The sequence below is a fragment of the Aulonocara sp. 'chitande type north' Nkhata Bay genome, linkage group LG23, assembly GCF_057382095.1.
Source record: "Aulonocara sp. 'chitande type north' Nkhata Bay isolate Kocher_YH1m ecotype deep benthic linkage group LG23, A_spYH_male_GT1.1, whole genome shotgun sequence".
NCBI classification, from domain to species: Eukaryota; Metazoa; Chordata; class Actinopteri; order Cichliformes; family Cichlidae; genus Aulonocara; species Aulonocara sp. 'chitande type north' Nkhata Bay.
The window spans coordinates 19303383-19320541 of record NC_141365.1 but is presented as its reverse complement, the minus strand read 5'-3'; the positions used below and the strand labels follow the sequence as shown (position 1 = coordinate 19320541).

At 39.7% G+C, this 17159-nt stretch overlaps 1 protein-coding gene across 2 annotated transcripts; it reads right to left on the bottom strand.

The window, feature by feature from the left end:
• Nucleotides 1-158: 158 nt before the first annotated feature.
• LOC147301540 (uncharacterized) lies at nt 159-5575 on the bottom strand. 2 transcript variants are annotated; one of them, XM_086284692.1, is made up of 5 exons: nt 5459-5575; nt 4699-4717; nt 2850-2983; nt 2673-2762; nt 159-1417 (listed from the first exon to the last, which is right to left on the bottom strand). In XM_086284692.1, exons 1-5 carry the CDS (start codon nt 5564-5566, stop codon nt 1106-1108), a joined length of 663 nt encoding a protein of 220 aa, XP_086140818.1. In that variant the 5' UTR covers nt 5567-5575; the 3' UTR covers nt 159-1105. The 2 variants fall into 2 exon arrangements, with proteins under 2 accessions (XP_086140818.1, XP_086140817.1); XM_086284691.1 differs by having other exon boundaries at nt 2844-2983; nt 5459-5560.
• Between the last annotated feature and the right edge of the window lie 11584 nt (nt 5576-17159).

Here is a 17159-nt window from a genome sequence, read left to right as displayed (position 1 = left end):
GTAAAGAGTTCTTTTATGTTAATTGTATTTGACTACCATGTGTTAGATTGACAAGATCATTTTATGCTATATACACACACACACACACAGAGTATGTACTGTATGTTTTGCTTTCAATCAAACCAACAAGCAAAACATTTTTTAACAATGACCTGTATTTTTCAAAACAGTATACAATTGGAAGTTGTAACAGCAGTTCAGATTATACATGAGTCATCTGAATGCATCTCTTCCAAAATGTACCAAACACAAACAACTGCTGGATCCTGAATTCAACATTCTAGGGCCTATGAAAATGTTAACGCTGAATTTTCTAGGAATACTGGCCCAAAGGTAAAAGGTGAGAATTCCTCAGGTATTTTTTTTTCTTTTTTTTAAATGTAAGAGCCTTAAGGCAATATGGCAACAGGAATGCAAATATTAAAATGTAACGAAGAAAAGCTTGAAAATAACATTTTCAAACACAAAACCAAGAGCCCTAAAATATGATTCGTTTTGGCTTCCTTCTATAAGTAAAACATCACAATAACTTATACTAACAAACAAAACAAAACAGTGGTTGGACATCACAACATAACCAAAATTACTGTAACCATGTCCAATGAACTTAAAAATTGTATGCCTTCTAAACAGCTGCTTCAATTATTTCAGGCTTTTGACCTGAGAGCAGTTACCAGCTTCAAAATGACTTTGGTGACGGCAATGATGCAACGATCATTTTACAATTGAATGGGACTGAGTTGGCAATTACATGCAATGTCAGTGGCAATACACCTTGATTGAAAATTTTTGTGCAGAAGCAGAAAGTGTGGCACACTCAGCCTCAATGTGATGAGAAATACAAACAAACCAAAAAAAACAAACAAGAAAAAACACTAGAGTACAAACTATTCCTCAAAAGAGTATGGATTGAAAAATGAACATTGAATGCTATAGTAATGATGGCCCCAAAGTTAAAAGTGAAAGTTGCTCCTACCAGTAAAAACCTATAAAATTGTGAGAAAAATCAGTTTCACTATATACTGTAATTTTGCCAGTGTTGGCAAAAAAGAATCAATGGAACATATTCAGAGAGGTAGACATATAGTTTCCATGTCATAACTGTTCACTCGTACAGTCTGTTCTTAAGAACCAGGGCCTTCTTTGAAAGGCTGTTCCCTTCGAGCTCCATAACCAGTTTCTGGAATACCTCGAAGGTATACATCAGTTCTGGTGGGTAGGTCAGGTTCAAAGTGTACATTAATCCAAATAGCATAGCAGCTGCTAGGGCACAGTTATCCAAATCCTGCAAGACTCTCTGGCCTTCAAGGACTATCCCAATGTCCTCAGGGCTGTCACTGGCATCTCTTGACTTTATGATGTAGATTCCCATGGTTGTTTCCTCAATAGATTGTTGGATAACTCCTTCATCTGTGGCCTGGAAAATACACATTCCCAAAATTAAATTCAACAGAACACTGGTCATTGCAAAGAAGCAGAATACTGTCAGAGAATGAAGAGGTGTTCAACTATGAACACCTCTTCATTCTCTGAAGAGGTGTTCAGAGAACACGTGGTCCTAATGCATGTAGAAGGAAAAAAAAAGTAAAACACCTAAACATAATATCTTCTCTAACCCATATAGACAATTCTCTGTATCTCTTTCTCCCTTGGCTAAGGTGACGTTCAACCCATTTATTAGTAGATAACTACATTTTGCCATGGTTTAGAAAGGACACTGAATAAAGCAGTATTTTTACAAAGTGACTGACACAAAACAAGCTTGTCGATTTAGTCTGGTTTTTGGTTATTATGTTAATTTTGTCAAAAGCAATAACTGTAGAGATACTAGCATCTGAACTGTACTAAACTATGATCCAAAACAAAGACATTAGCTGGATCCAAGTATTTCATAAATATTTTTTTTTATAAACACTTCCAGGCCATACAGTATTTTGTCTAATAAATAAGGTGGTCCCAATATTTATTAAATATCCATCCATCATCCATCCATTCGCTTCCGCTTATCCTTTTCAGGGTCGCGGGGGGTGCTGGAGCCAATCCCAGCTGTCATAGGGCGAGAGGCGGGGTACACCCTGGACAGGTCGCCAGTCTGTCGCAGGGCTAACACACAAGGACAGACAACCATTCATACTCACATTCACACCTAGTGGCAATTTGGATTATCCAATTAACCTATCCCCACAAACTACATGTCTTTGGATAGTGGGAGGACATATTTATTAAATATGTCCATTAAAAAGTGAAATTGTGGCATGTCCGCATGTAGATAAAACAAGATGTCATAGCTAAATATAGTCTAATCATTTTCAGATATGTCTATTCATTTTAGAATTAAAAAAGACATACAAACTAGGGGCCACCAGTGGTATCCCACAGTCACCAGCAGATACACCTGTGGCACAATTTTGAAAATCTTAGATCATTTTCAAAATCCGAGAGGTCAATGTTATTGAGATTCAAAATCTTTTTAGTAGCTGCACCAATGGGATGAATTTGACAGTCCTACATGACTTTGTTGTTCAGTTGTCCATGCGTCATTGTGGCAATAAAAGCCTTTTTCAGCCAAGGGGTAAGAGATTTTAGATTTTTAAGTTTTGGGAGGGGGGGGTTTAGTTCATGAAGCAACCACATTTATTTTCAATAAAATGACCTTCTATAATAACACTTACCACATGTTCTGTCATTAAATTGCTGGGGTCTTCGTTGAGGTACACGCAGAGCCCCTTGATAATACATTCACGCACAAGATCAACATCATCCTGGCAAAGGGTGACAAGCAGCATTTTGTTAAAATTATTATTTTCTCTAAACTGTAGACACAAATTAAAATTCTTTCTTACCTGGGCCATGGGTTCCAGAATATTCTGCAGTCTTCTTCCTATCTGTCCTCCTCGCTTTTTGAACACCTTTATAAATTTGTCAGATAGCACATCTATCTGCGAGAGAAATCGGGACTGCAGTGGCATGGTGGTAATTAGATCTGGGCGATAGAACGATAACGATATGTATCGCGATATAACTTTTACTCGATAGAGAAATTAAGCTATCACGATAGACCTCGCCGCTCTTGTCCTCTTAAAAAAAAAAAAAAAAAGGTCAGCCAATCCAAATTAAGTAGCGCAGAGCCGAACCAATCACAGCCGCAGCGTCACGTCGCATGACTTGTTACGTACAGCACAAGTGCCAAGCCGCACGTGTGTTTGTTTGGGAAGCAGCCAGCGGGTAATGGAGCCAGCGCATAATGGAGGAAATGAGTGTGCCGACTAGAAAAATCAACCGAGCGTGACCGAAGAGAAAACAGATGATGGTTCCAATGCCGGAGAGATTGTCGAACGGAAGAGCCATAGAAGTTCCGTAGTGTGAAGGTATTTCGGCTATTTCAAGTCTGACAAAAAACAGAGTAGCGTGCACTGTAAATTGTGCCGAAAGCAAGTCTGGAAATACAATAAACTGGTGCATGCGTCACACTGTGCGCCACGTTATTGTTTCGGTGAAATGAATTTCTTTTTTTTTTTTTCTTTTTTTTGGCCTGTCCCGTTTGGCTCTTTTGCCATCAGAATTGTTGTCTAAAGGCAAAGAAAGATGCCCAACGGATTTACTTTACCAAACTGACCATCCCAGCCTTGCCGTAATGGTCCATTTGATTCACCTTTTATTGTTTATTTTATTTTCACTTACTGAATACGGGACAGACTTGTCTGGGGGAAAGAAGGGGAGAAAGAAAGAGGGAAAGAGAAACAGCTGAGAAGAGGGACAGGGGAGAAGGGCAAAAGACAAAAACCAACAGAACGGGCAGAGCAAAAAAAATGCATATATCAATCACCTGGATCACCTGCTGAGAAAGAAAAAAGAAAGCAAGCAGAAGAGAACAAGAGTAATAGAATAAACAACATCACAATGATATATGGGAATATGACAGTAAATACTAAATGTTAAACATTATTGTGCAGCACATAAGATCAACAGAACACAGTGTGCTTTGAGGTAGGAGCCAAAAAGGGTGTAGTTTGTGGGTGTGATCACCCGTGTGTACACCTGTGAGCATGGACGCGCTTGTTTTTTGTTTTTTTAAAAGGTTCCTTCATGTAATAATCTGCTAGAGGGTGTGGGGGGGCCACAGCCCGGTGAAATGAATTTCTACAATACTGTTAATTCTACTCTCTGCAGTGTTTAAATGCTGTCAGACTAAAGTAACTGTTAAAACTGTTTGAAAAGCTAAGCTATACAACAAGGAGAGATTGAGAATTTCCTTTTAGTTCTCAGTTTATTTGATATTGACAAAAGTTAGTCAGTTTTGTCTGTTCTTCTGTAAAACAAACTAAGATTTATTTTTAGAATTAATATTTTGTTTCTAAGTGGAATTGACAATTTAGTCTGTTTCGTTTGTTCTATTTTGAAACTTAAACGCTTTAGCGGCTGCCTTTTGTGTAGTTTGCAATATTTGCCTTTATTTATCTGAAAAAGTCTCATGTTCCTTAAGTACATCTACCCTGTTGAACTTATTATGGGAAATAAATAGTTAAATAAAAACAAGCTGCTGATTATTTCACATTTTACTTGTGAGCAACGGCACATTTAAATCTTACAAATATAGTTATTTGGCTTATATCGTGATAGATATCGTTATCGCCTGAAATGAAAAAAACATATCGTGATATGAAAAAATCTCATATCGCCCAGCTCTAGTGGTAATGCATTTAAACTCTGCATTTATCTAAAAAGAGAAGTTGACACGTAAAAATAACAGTCACAAACTCAAATGTAACAAGCTCACATTTACAAAAAGTTATATTTTTTCTCATATTACTAATTTTCAGCTATGCATCCCACTCACTTTTGTGGTGAAATGGACTGATTTTTATTTCGACAGACTTCCAGAGGAAAAAAGTTACACAACTGCTCGAGTTAGAAGTGGCTTATAACCACTGATTGTATATAAAAAGAGAATGATGTCACCACTTGTTAATTTCTATTTTGAAGTCTTAAGCTGTGCATTTCCACAGTTGCCCTTCCAGCTTTCTTTTTAAATAGCACGTCATTAGCACAGTGTAGATCTGCCTATGGAACCAAGAGACACTGTACCCTCATTAGTTAATCAAAAATCGTTAGCCAATGAGCATACACTAGTCCACTGTCCTTTTCCATATTAATGGGTACAATGAACACCCTGTCATAATGAATATGAAACTAGCAACTTAGACCACAAACACTCAGGAACCATAAATCATGTTTACTGAGGTCAAAGATAAAGTCAGTAGACCTAGAAACCATTTCTATCTTTTATATACAGTGTATGCTTCAGGTGCTACAATCAATAACAAAAAATCTTTACAGTTCAAAATGATTTCTGACAGTTTCCACAAACCTGGCAGACAACGTAAATGTTGTCAATGTTCTATTACAGGATACCATTAAAACACAATGATCTTCACAAAAGAATTCACAAATTACATACCTCGCTCACTTCAAAGAGTGCTGGCCATCTTGCCTGGAAGTCGCTGATCATGGGTGTGTCACAAACTACTTCATGTCTCCTATATGCAAATGTTTTTTCCATTTTCATTCTCACCACTTCCCGGTTGTTTGTCTTCTTCACATCTAAAAGAAGCTCCACTCTCACAGTCTCAAGGCTATCTTCAGATTCTCCAACCGGATAGGGGGGACAATAGTTTACTTCAGACCGCCGTGGTCTTTTAATGGCAAAAGCAGCACTTGATTTGCCCCCTGGTTTCTGTGTCACAGAGTTCACAACCACCTCAGGGCATCCTAACTTTCTTAAATGAGTGATAAGCACCAAATGTCTGTAAAGAAAAAGTCAATACATTTCAAATAATTATATTATCACAATGACCCAGAAAATACAATAAACTTACAATTTCTCTGGCACTAATGACTACTGCAGGCCCTTCATACCTGTCTTTTTTTGTAAAACATTTTTACTAACACCAGTTAACTAAAAGCACACAAGTTTGTTGGAAAATATGTTAACATGCATAATACTATCCTGCAGCTTAAGCTAGCATTATCGTCAGTTAATTTGAGGAATAATTCTTATTTTCCATTATGTTGCTCAACAGCAGTATATACGAAAAACTACCTCGGTAAAAATTCACACATCTGATAGATTTTATCTTCATTTCCTATGGAAGCCCGTTTCCGCCACAAAAAAAAAAAAAAAAGCTAGTATCCATAACTCGAAATTTCGAGTTACTTTTCTCAAAATTTCGAGTTAGCTCTGCCAATCAAAAATATACGTGAATGAGGTCGCTTTCTTGTTACCCGGAAGCATATGGCGCAGGACCGCGCACTCAAAAACGGATCCCAACAAATTAAAGTATGTTTGCTGATAGTAACACCATGTGATTCAGCTAATAACACAGGGATTTCATCATTTGTGAAGCCAGGCTGAAAACACTCAGCAATCTGTGCATTCACGACTGGATGTAATACCGGTAGCTTAGCTGTAGCATTTGTAGCTGAGGGCTTCAGCTTCCGGGTAACAGGGAAATGACGTCATTCACGTAGATTACTGATTGGCAGCGCTAACTCGAAATTTCGAGTTGCTTTTCTCAAAATTTTGAGTTAATATGTCGAAATTTCGAGATAATAACTCGAAATTTCGAGAAAATAACTCGAAATTTTGAGTTATGGATCTTTTTTTTTTTTTTTTAGTGGCGGAAACGGGCTTCCATAATTTTCCCTCGAAAATTTAGTTTTAAGTTTAATTTACCTCGACAAAGTAGAGCTCTGCGCCAAACGTACACCTCCCACGAAGAGAAGAAATGGCGGACACCACGGTCAATCTTCCCTCGCAGAACACACCCTATAGGGGCGGGGTTTCAACAGAAAACATAACTATTTTCGATTATTTTAATTGACTTATTTTAAAAGACTGAACAGTCTTTTAAAAACAAGTGAAAAGCGTGAGACTGAATTATGTTTAGATCAAAAATATAAATGATTCATGTCGAATATGTGAAGCGCATATTTGCAAATTTAACAACCTCACAATAGCATGAAGCTTACTTTAGCTTGAAGCTAGAGGTTGCCATTTTATTTAATTTTATTTTCTGGGCTTACAAACAGGACACGCAACATTTAGATAACTGTTACACTGAATCTTAAGTCTGTATTGAGTGTTCTCGCTGCTGGCTGCAGAAGCTACATCATCCTATCAGCATGTTTATAGCTGCTGTGGCTATGTGCTGGTAATGTCACCGCTGACAGACTATCAACAGAGCAGCCATATTAATAATAATAAAAACAGATTTTAGAAGAATAAATTGAACTAAAGCTACAGAAAAGCAAACATCCCATAAATATGACCTTACATGAGCACGAATTTACTTTATTTTGTGGCAGAAGACAGTCGTATCCCTGCCCTATTAGCTTGTTTAATGGTTAAGCCACTGCATTTAACACCACTTAGTACAGACACTGATGCAACTTTGTAATACTCAGTAAATTTAGGCTGAAAAAAAAATATAAACAATCTTATTTCCCATTATATTTGATTATTACAAATTTATTTATCACATAATTTCGTTTAACATTAGCTAACTGGAGCCTTACGTTGGCCTTTCATGGTTTTTGATAAACTACAGAGCCCCTCTGATGACATGGTCCAAAAAATAAATAAATTGTGGCCACAAAATACTACTTCGAGGGCACGAAATAGGTATAACGTGCCCACGAAATACTTATTTGTGGCCACGAAATACTATTTCGAGGGCACGAATTGGGTATAACGTGGCAACGAATTACGCATTTATGGCCACGAAATAGATAACGTGCGCACATCTTATTGATAGAATTCCTGGACAGCTGCGTAGAGACACAAGCATAAAAGTAGGCTAAACCTATACACCATGGACAGAGACAGTCTGATTGAGTTTTATTTTAGGCTGGGAATGAGCTACAAATGCATTTTGAAAAGCCTGGCAATGCAAGGAACCATCATTACGGAGAGACATTTAAACCGGATATTGAGAGCCAAGTCGCTTTACAGACATAAGTACGACCTGGACGCCGGGATAGATTTTATTGTGAACCAACTGCAAGGGCCTGGGAAGGATCACGGTTATCGGTGGATGTTTACAAAGTGCAAACAACACGGCATTGCGATCAGGAAAAAAGACGTCAGGATCCTCATCTCTTTACTGGACCCAGTAGGTTCCCAGGTTCGCCAGACCAGACGTCTCAGAAGGAGGCAATATTTTGCTCAGGGACCTAACTTTGTAAGGCACATAGACTCTTATGACAAACTAAAGCCATATGGGATATGTATTAATGGATGCATCGACGGTTTCTCACGCAACATCATTTGGCTGCGGGCCGCACACACTAACAGTGACCCAAAGGTTATCGGAGTGTCACGATCTGAGGAGGCAGACCGTGCGGTGGTGTGTGTGGTGGACCCAGGTGCGAACACACGAGAGTAGACTGGAGTAACCTTAACTGAAAGCGAGCCTTTATTGTGGCTGGTGACAAGGAGTGCAGACAAAGCAGAAACGCAGTGACAAACTAAACTATGACTAAACTGGGAAAGTAAAACTAGGAAAAACTATGAAGACTCAGGAAACCATAACTATGAATACTAAGACTGGCTGTGACAACATGGAGGGTGGGAACACAGACGATGCGACACAGACTGTATGAAACACAGAGACTAAATACACATGAGGGATGATCAGGGCAAGTGGCCACACATGGGAACACAGCTGACACACATGAACTTAACGACAGGACAGGAGGAGTGAAACTGAATACACTGACAGTAAATACAGGCTTTCAAAGTAAAACAGGAAACATGGAGATTAGACATGACACATGAACCGGGGAGACGTAGTACAGGGGAGATGATATAACTGACAGCATGAACTTGACAATACAAGACACACAGACATAAAGACACGAAGGGCAAGGGAGACTTAATACAAGGGTAATATATACAACTGGCTGGACTACCTAGTGAACCTAAACAAACAATAAACGATAATCATCAAAAATAGGTTAAACACAAAACACTGGGTCGCACGACCCAGGACCATGACATCGGAGGTTACTTTGTGGAAGCAGTGGAGAGTCGTGGGGGTTTCCCCAGGCTCGTACGAACTGACATGGGCACTGAGAACGTGTTGGTCAGAGACCTCCAGCGTTATTTATGGAGAAATGACGGGGATGGTAGAGCAGGAGACAGAAGCTACGTCACAGGAGCAAGTACCGCAAACCAGAGAATTGAGAGCTGGTGGGGAGTGATGAGAAAAGAAGGAGTCGAGTCATGGATTACGCTTCTAGGAGAACTGAAGGACGAAGGATTCTTCTTTGGGGATTTCATTGACAAAGCTCTGTCACAGTTCTGCTTCATGCCTATCATTCAGATAAATGGCCCATATTATGATAACCAGTGGTGGTAATTAATTACATTAAATTACGCTGTTTTAGCAGTAAGGGTAACAAAATAATCTTTTACATAGTTAAAACGACGTTACCTTTACCGAACGGTAAATGCAATGTATTCCTAACGTTGTTGAAGTAGGTCAACTGCGCTCTGCGACCCAGCCAAAGTTTTTAAATCAGGGAACATTTTGCCAATTGAACTGATCAGAAGTCAGCACGACTTAAATGTTGTTTTTTTCTGATCGGAGGACATTATCCTTGTCTGCGCTCATTCTGCATCAGCAGTTATGCTGCAGCTACCGATCTGTCACTGCCAGTCTGTCAAAAGCAGTCAGAGGCTTCATGCATCAGTAACTCTTCAGCGCTCTATCATTGGTACATTCAGGTCTGAGATGATATTGGATCCCCTCATGGGATTGAAAAATATTGATTTTGACACCTGTATTATGCGCATAAAGTTGAAAAGCTTTGCGCATCCGCACCAAGATTAGTATTAGTATTAGTATAAAGCCCAGATCCCACAACTCAGTGGTTTGCCTGGTGTGGTTCTTTCTTTTCTTTTTTTGCCATCACTCCCTCTTCCTTTGGTTTTCATTAAACTGCATCCAAACATTGCTGCTTTTCAATTCATTTAAGGATGCACCACACTTATTTTCGACCATTTTAAAAATGCCTTGTATTACAGCTCTGACCTAATTCTTGTTTCTTCATCAGGAGGTATTGAATGACATCCGGAGTGTTTGGAATGCTCACCGTATAAGGCCCTCAAAGAATAACAACGTGCCCTGTGGGTAGGGATGGGTATCGTTTAGGTTTTATCCGATACCGGTGCCAAATCGGTACTTTTGAAACGGTGCCGGTGCTCAAATGGTGCTCAAACCGGTGCTTAAAGAATGGAGAACACAAAATTGGTCCAAAAACCTCTCATGTTCAGCTGGTTTTTTGTAAAAAAGATAACAATGTTAGCCTTTTCTGCAGCTATGGGGCATATATGGCATCACTCTTGGCTGGAAGCAGTGCTTAATCAATGGAAAAAACACAAACTTTGTCCAAAAACCTCTCATGTTTAACTGTTTTCCACTTTTTCTTTGGTCATTTTAGCCTTTTTGGCCAGGGTGAAGGGAGTATCTGTCATCAAACAAGAAGACAGCCGCATGTAGCTATGATGATGTTTGCTAGTTCACCTTACATGCATGAATATAATAACGTGGTTAGCCTACTCAACGTAAATTACACACGAACATTAAGCTACTCACACAGAGAAGAACGGCTGCTGCTGCATCATCATCCTCATCATTTCTGCTACACTGGCAGGGCTAGGGGCCAGGACTCTCCTCTTTGGGTTTTTGGGGGATGTTGCTAACTCCGGGTCCGATAACAGGCAACCCACACACAGTAGATGCGCTCGGTGTGAGGTCTCGCAGCAAGCATACGGCGCATTTCTGGGCTTTTAAAAAAAAAACGCTATGCGTCGCCAGGTGTTTCATCGGATTTGAGGTGTTACCTCCTTTGACAGTATCACAGTATCACCTTAAAGCACTTGTTGCAGGCTGCTGAGTTTGCATATTTTGCTGTGAAGTACAGCCAGACTTTTGACCGCTTCGCCTTGGACATTTTTAATCTGTAGCTCTGCTCTAAAAGAACATACGTACCTGGACCCGCCTACTGTCCTCGGAAACGTAAAATGATTGGCTAGAAGTGTATCACAGCTCAGGAAAAAAAGCACCGAAATAAAGCACCGAAATGTGCGCTGCTTTTCGGTCTGGTTACTACCGTTTATGTCAGAACCGGTGCCATCATGGCACCGGACACCGGTACCCATCCCTACCTGTGGGATACCTGATGTCATGTACATGGCCCCTCACCTTTGGGGTGCAGAAGACTGTCTTGTTCCACTAACAGAAGATTTGACCTTGTGTAAAAATAGCTGCACTTTTGTTAGTTCAGTCCCATGTGATGTGCAAGTGTTTGATTTGTGCACAATAATAATGGAGAAATCAAGCTTGGAATTCCCATCTACCATGTCCCAGGCCCTTGATTTATATTTTCATCTCAGGGATACAGTTCGTTCACAGTTATTTGAGGCCACTTAAATGGACACAAACATACAAATGTAGTACATTTTGTACTTCAGTACATATTCCTAAAGCTTAATGTACTTATTATTAAGTAATTATTTTTCTCCAGTGTGTAGTTATCTTGTCTTTGTATCAAAATTATCAGAAAAGACTGTATAACATAATTTTCATTTTATCCATGTCAGTAAATTAACTCATCATGAAGTGTTGCTTGCTCTTGGTAGCTACAAAGCGTGGAGTATTAAACTAAAATATGATACAGGTTAGAAAAAAATAAATCCTTTTGGGATTGAGTTAAACTTACCACACTGTTAAAGCATCAAAAGTTGTTCATAATAGTTTTTGGTAGCAAAAATGTGTTCATTTCTAACAAAAACAAGAGCACCTTGGATAACAACCACATAGACTGGCAATATATCTAATGTTGTGATCAATTAGACAAGAAGACCAAGTAGGCTAAAGTGTAGAATCATAGTTGTGTCACCAATGCTCCAAATGTTTCTTGAGCCTATAATTTTGTTATAGTGGAATAGATTAAAGCAATCCCATGTTTGATAAAGAACGGCTTCTTTTCCTAAAAATCACAGCACGTGTATGACATTATAGAGTGAGTAGTTAAATAACTTTCAGCGGTGTCATTAGACATGTTCATGTTTAAAGATGTATAGAATGTAACAGAGAGGACAATGTTTTGTACAAATGAGAATGGTTTACTGGTGTCTTTCAAAGTACACCATACTCAAAAACAGGTTGTATTTTGCATATAATAACAGGATAAAATAACAGTTATTTCTAAAATGTTATACAAACCTCTTTACAATGTAACCAATCTCTGTAATTGACAACTTTTCTTCTAAACCCATTAGGAACATAAAGGTTCACATTCTTGTTTCTATTAAGATTTCTGCAAACATCTGAAATACTTTAATATAGAACATGCTTAATCAGTTGGAATATGGTATTTGTAATGGTGTTGTACTTATGTTTGTATATACAGTAGACAGCACTCAGCAATCTTCCAGTTTGTAGAACTGTTACTGTATGCTATATTGGAAATATTTGTTACTCTTCCTGTAGTAAAAAAGTATTAGGATGTTAAAATTAGTAATTTATTTTGGCACTAGCCAAAAACACAGCAACAATGTGTGCAGCAGGAACAGATGCTCTTCTATGTTTAGTGTACGGATTCCTACCAGGTGAAGCACTGAAAATGTTATTTAAATATGTATATGTATTTTCAACTGGTGGTGTTTTATGGTCTCATTCCCCAAGCAATTTGTTGCCTTATTTTGTCCCCAACACTCACTGCTGCTTCTGCAAAGTCAGAGTGCTAAGTGCTGTCTACTACAGGTAACTCCACTTCAAAAAACCTGAACATTCCCTTTAGCTTACTATTTTAATTGGGGGGAGAAACTAAGAAAGCACTTACTGACCAGATGAAAAAAAAGGCTGCACATGAAAAAGTCACAATGGCCTACACTGTTAAGAGAACTTAACCACCCAGTCTATTGAACATTCACATTCATTCCTTCATGTTAGTGTTAACTACACCCGTGTTTCTATGAACTGTTAGGGTGGAAAACCTAAAACGTGTAGGGCAGAGTGCCTTGAGGACCAAGGTTGGGTAACACTGACCTACACTACATCCATCACCCACATAGAGCTTGCGAGAATGCTGTTAAATTCACTGCGAAAGTCTGGATAGCTGTGATAACCAAGGGGCAGCTTTAGTACACATCCACATGTGTGGGATTGTGGTCTGCGGAGGAAATCTGTAGTTTCTATGAACTCAATTAGTATGGCTTTATCTGTCAGGGTCTGCGGAGGCAGACCGTGCGGAAAGGTGTGTGGTGGACCCAGGTGCGAACACAAACGAGGATGCAGGAGTGGATTCCAACCAAAACGAGCCTTTTATTATGGCTGAAAAACTCATGGAAAAGAACAACAAAGTAACTGAGGGAAAACCTGAACATAGACTGGGAAACTATGACTCTAATGAGATTTAGACTGCAAAATACAAACTATGGCTGGGATACTATGACAAGGGGTAGGGGAGATAACACAGACGACGCGAGACAGACTGTATGAAACACAGAGACTAAATACACATGAGGGATGATCAGGGGAAGTGGCCACACATGGGAACACAGCTGACACACATGAACTTAACGACAGGACAGAAGGAGTGAAACTGAATACACTGACCGTGAATACAGACTTTCAAAGTAAAACAGGAAACATGGAGATTAGACAAGACACATGAACCGGGGAGACGTAGTACAGGGGAGATGACATAACCACACGAAGGGCAAGGGAGACTTAATACACGGGTAGTATGTACAAATGGCTGGACTGCCTTAGTGACCCTAAAACAAAGAATAAACATCAAAATAGGCTAAAACACAAAACACTGGGTCGCACGACCCAGGACCATGACATTATCCAACAGATTGGATCCTGTACATAACTGCAGGAAAAGCTGAATATAATTGAAATCAATTTCTCCAATGTACCTTTTCAGGTAACGAGAAACTGTTGACTGGGCAGCTGTCATTTCCTCTGGAAAGATTAGAAGCTCCTTCACTGTTTTTACAGTTGTTGTTTTTTCTGCAATGAAATGATGCAGTCCTTCTGGTGGGAGTAAACCAGCTACAGAACCCACAACGGGACGACAGCACTTGATTACAAACATTGGGGCCTGAATAAGTACTTTGTGTCCTATCTGTGCCAAAACAGGGAGCAGTGTGTCCTTGGTAGGAACCTGCTTGCACTCATATGCATCAAGTACTTCCAGCAATTCATCTGTATCCACTGAATTGAAGTCATCCAAAGCCTTCAGGAGAACAGATCACTCTTCTTGTGAGACATACAAAAGAAAGGACTCTTTTAAACTACTGGTTGTCGAGCCATACAATATCTCCTCCAGAAAGGGTATTGCAAGCTTCACTGGGAAGTAACCAGCTTGTTTCCACCCTACAACAAACACTCTAGCTATAGCCTGCCATTCTTCACATTGAAAGTCATGCCGGATGAATGGGACTTTCACCTCAACTCCCAATGTGCAGCTGTCATAGAAATCCATCCAAAATTCTGTCAGGCAGTCCCGCAAAACACCACTTCCTTCCCTCTGTTCAAGCTCTCCATTTGGTAGCAACATTTTGATATTGAGATGAAATAATGTTTGAGTCCTTAAAGGCACTGATCAAATCAGTAAGACAATGACCTCTTCTAACAGTTAGCATTACGGGACAAGATCGTGATTCAGGGGGTGCTTGGTCAGGAATATTGGCTCTCCTGTCAGCCCCGGTGAGAGAGACAATGTGTGATGAGGTGGATCAGACTCTTTTTCTGTAAACAGTGTTTCAGGGTTTAGTTCAACCACACTAATATCCACCCTGTTATCCCCACTAATAATAACAACTGCATCAGAATCTTCACTTTCACCTACATTTGGCAGACCATCCCATGGTAATGTGTCATTCAGTTCCAAATATCCACTTATGGAAGCTCCATCATTAAGTGGTTTGATGGTTCTGAATTTATGTTTTCCACCAACAGATCATCAGCGGCCTGATTAGGGTCATTGTCAGTGAGATCTACCAGAGGGCTGGGTTATTGCATGATCGGCCTCTATGTCTTGAGGCTGCTGTTGTGTTTTCTTTCTGGTACACAGATAAAGTTGCAGAATTTTGACCTTACTTTGCTTATACAACTCATCAACTGTACTGGAAGCATCCACATGCATCTGTGAGCTCTCAATATGAGTTGAATAGTGTGAAAGACTTTCGTTTTTTTTTTTGAGGTGCCATTGGGGAAAAACAGATTTTCAGCCATAAGTTTGATATTTGACACTGTTTCATTTTTATCTACAGATAAATGCCTTGTTCCACCACCACTTACAGACTTCACCTGTTTGAACCCACCCTTCTCCTCATCAAAATCCATCCAGCCAACCTCAATTCGTCTCACTGTTCGTTTTGCATTTGTATTTTCTGCCCACTGAGACAATTTCTTTTTAGGAGGCATTCCCTCAGCTCCTGTCAGTCTTTGTCGTAGCCTTGAGAGTATAGATTCTTTCCTGGATGGTGACGTCCGTGACAGTGTTGCTTGTCTGCAGAAGGCCACAGTGGAGACTCTATCATAAACTTTGGGGATGTACTTTGCCAGGTCACTGTCTGTCATTAAGGGAATGACAGTTTCATCAATCTGAAAAATATAAATAACAAATTAATAAAATTGTCAATATTAAAAAAAACAATGAATACATACAACTGCATATTTTACAGTTGTTTTTTGCTATCTACTTTTGATAACAGATACTTTTGGTAATGTGGTACACATTTGTCCAACATAAGATGAACAAAAATTACTTTTTAAATTACTCTTTAAACATATCATGTCATTAATTAACCAACATATGAAATTCAATAATTTTTTTTAGAATGTGCATAGTTCAATTTTTTTTCAATTCAATTTTATTTATATAGCGCCAAATCACAACAAAAGTCGCCTCAAGGCGCTTCATAGATACAGAGAAAAACACAACAATCATATGACCCCCTATGAGCAAGCACTTTGGCAACAGTAGGAAGGAAAAACTCCCTTTTAACAGGAAGAAACCTCCGGCAGAACCAGGCTCAGGGAGGGGCGGCCATCTGCTGCGACCGGTTGGGGTGAGAGAAGGAAGACAGGATAAAAGACATGCTGTGGAAGAGAGACAGAGGTTAATAACAGATATGATTCAATGCAGAGAGGTCTATTAATACACTGAACAAAAATATAAACGCAACACTTTTGGTTTTGCTCCCATTTTTCATGAGCTGAACTTAAAGATCTGAAACCTTTTCTACAAACACAAAGGACCCATTACTATCAAATACTGTTCACAAATCTGTCTAAATCTGTGTTAGTGAGAACTTCAGGTTTGCCGAGATAATCTGTCCCACCTCACAGGTGTGGCATGTCGAGGTGCTGATTAGACAGCATAAACATTGCACAGGTGTGCCTTAGACTGCCCACAATAAAAGGCCACTCTGAAATATGCAGTTTGATCACACAGCACAATGCTACAGATGCCGCAGCTTTTGAGGGAGCATGCAATTGGCATGCTGACTGCAGGAATGTCTACCAGAACAGTTGTTGTGAAATGAATGTTCATTTCTCTGCCATAAGCCATCTTCAAAGGCGTTTAAGAGAATTTGGCTGTACATCCAACCAGCCTCACAATTGCAGACCACATGTAACCACACCAGCCCAGGACCTCCACATCCAGCATGTTCACCTCCAGGATGGTCGACCAGGTGGAGGCCAGCCACCCAGACAGCTGCAGCAACAATCGGTTTGCATAAAAGAATTTTTGCAAAAACTGTCAGAAACCGTGTCAGGGAAGCTCATCTGCATGCTCGTGGTCCTCATCGGGGTCTAGACCTGACTGCAGTTCATCATTTTAACCAACTTGAGGGGACAAATGCTCACATTCAATGGCATCTGGCACGTTGGAGAGGTGTTCTGTTGACAGATGTTTTTACTGTTCAGGGCAGATGGCAGACAGCTTGTGTTGCGTCATGTGGATGAGCAGTTTGCTGACGTCAATGTTGTGGACTGAGTGGCCCATGGTGGCAGTGGGGTTATGGACAATGAACACGAGTGCATTTTATTGTTGAGATCCTGAGGACCATG

Bases quoted from the DNA above. Each gene is read 5' to 3' on its own strand.
- LOC147301540 (XM_086284692.1), bottom strand. From the start codon at position 5,566: ATGAAAATGGAAAAAACATTTGCATATAGGAGACATGAAGTAGTTTGT. The intron at 2,763-2,849 runs GCCCAGGTAAGA...ACCCTTTGCCAG, and splicing joins AGAATATTCTGGAACCCATG to GATGATGTTGATCTTGTGCG. The intron at 1,418-2,672 runs GTAAGTGTTATT...TGTATTTTCCAG, and splicing joins ATTTAATGACAGAACATGTG to GCCACAGATGAAGGAGTTAT.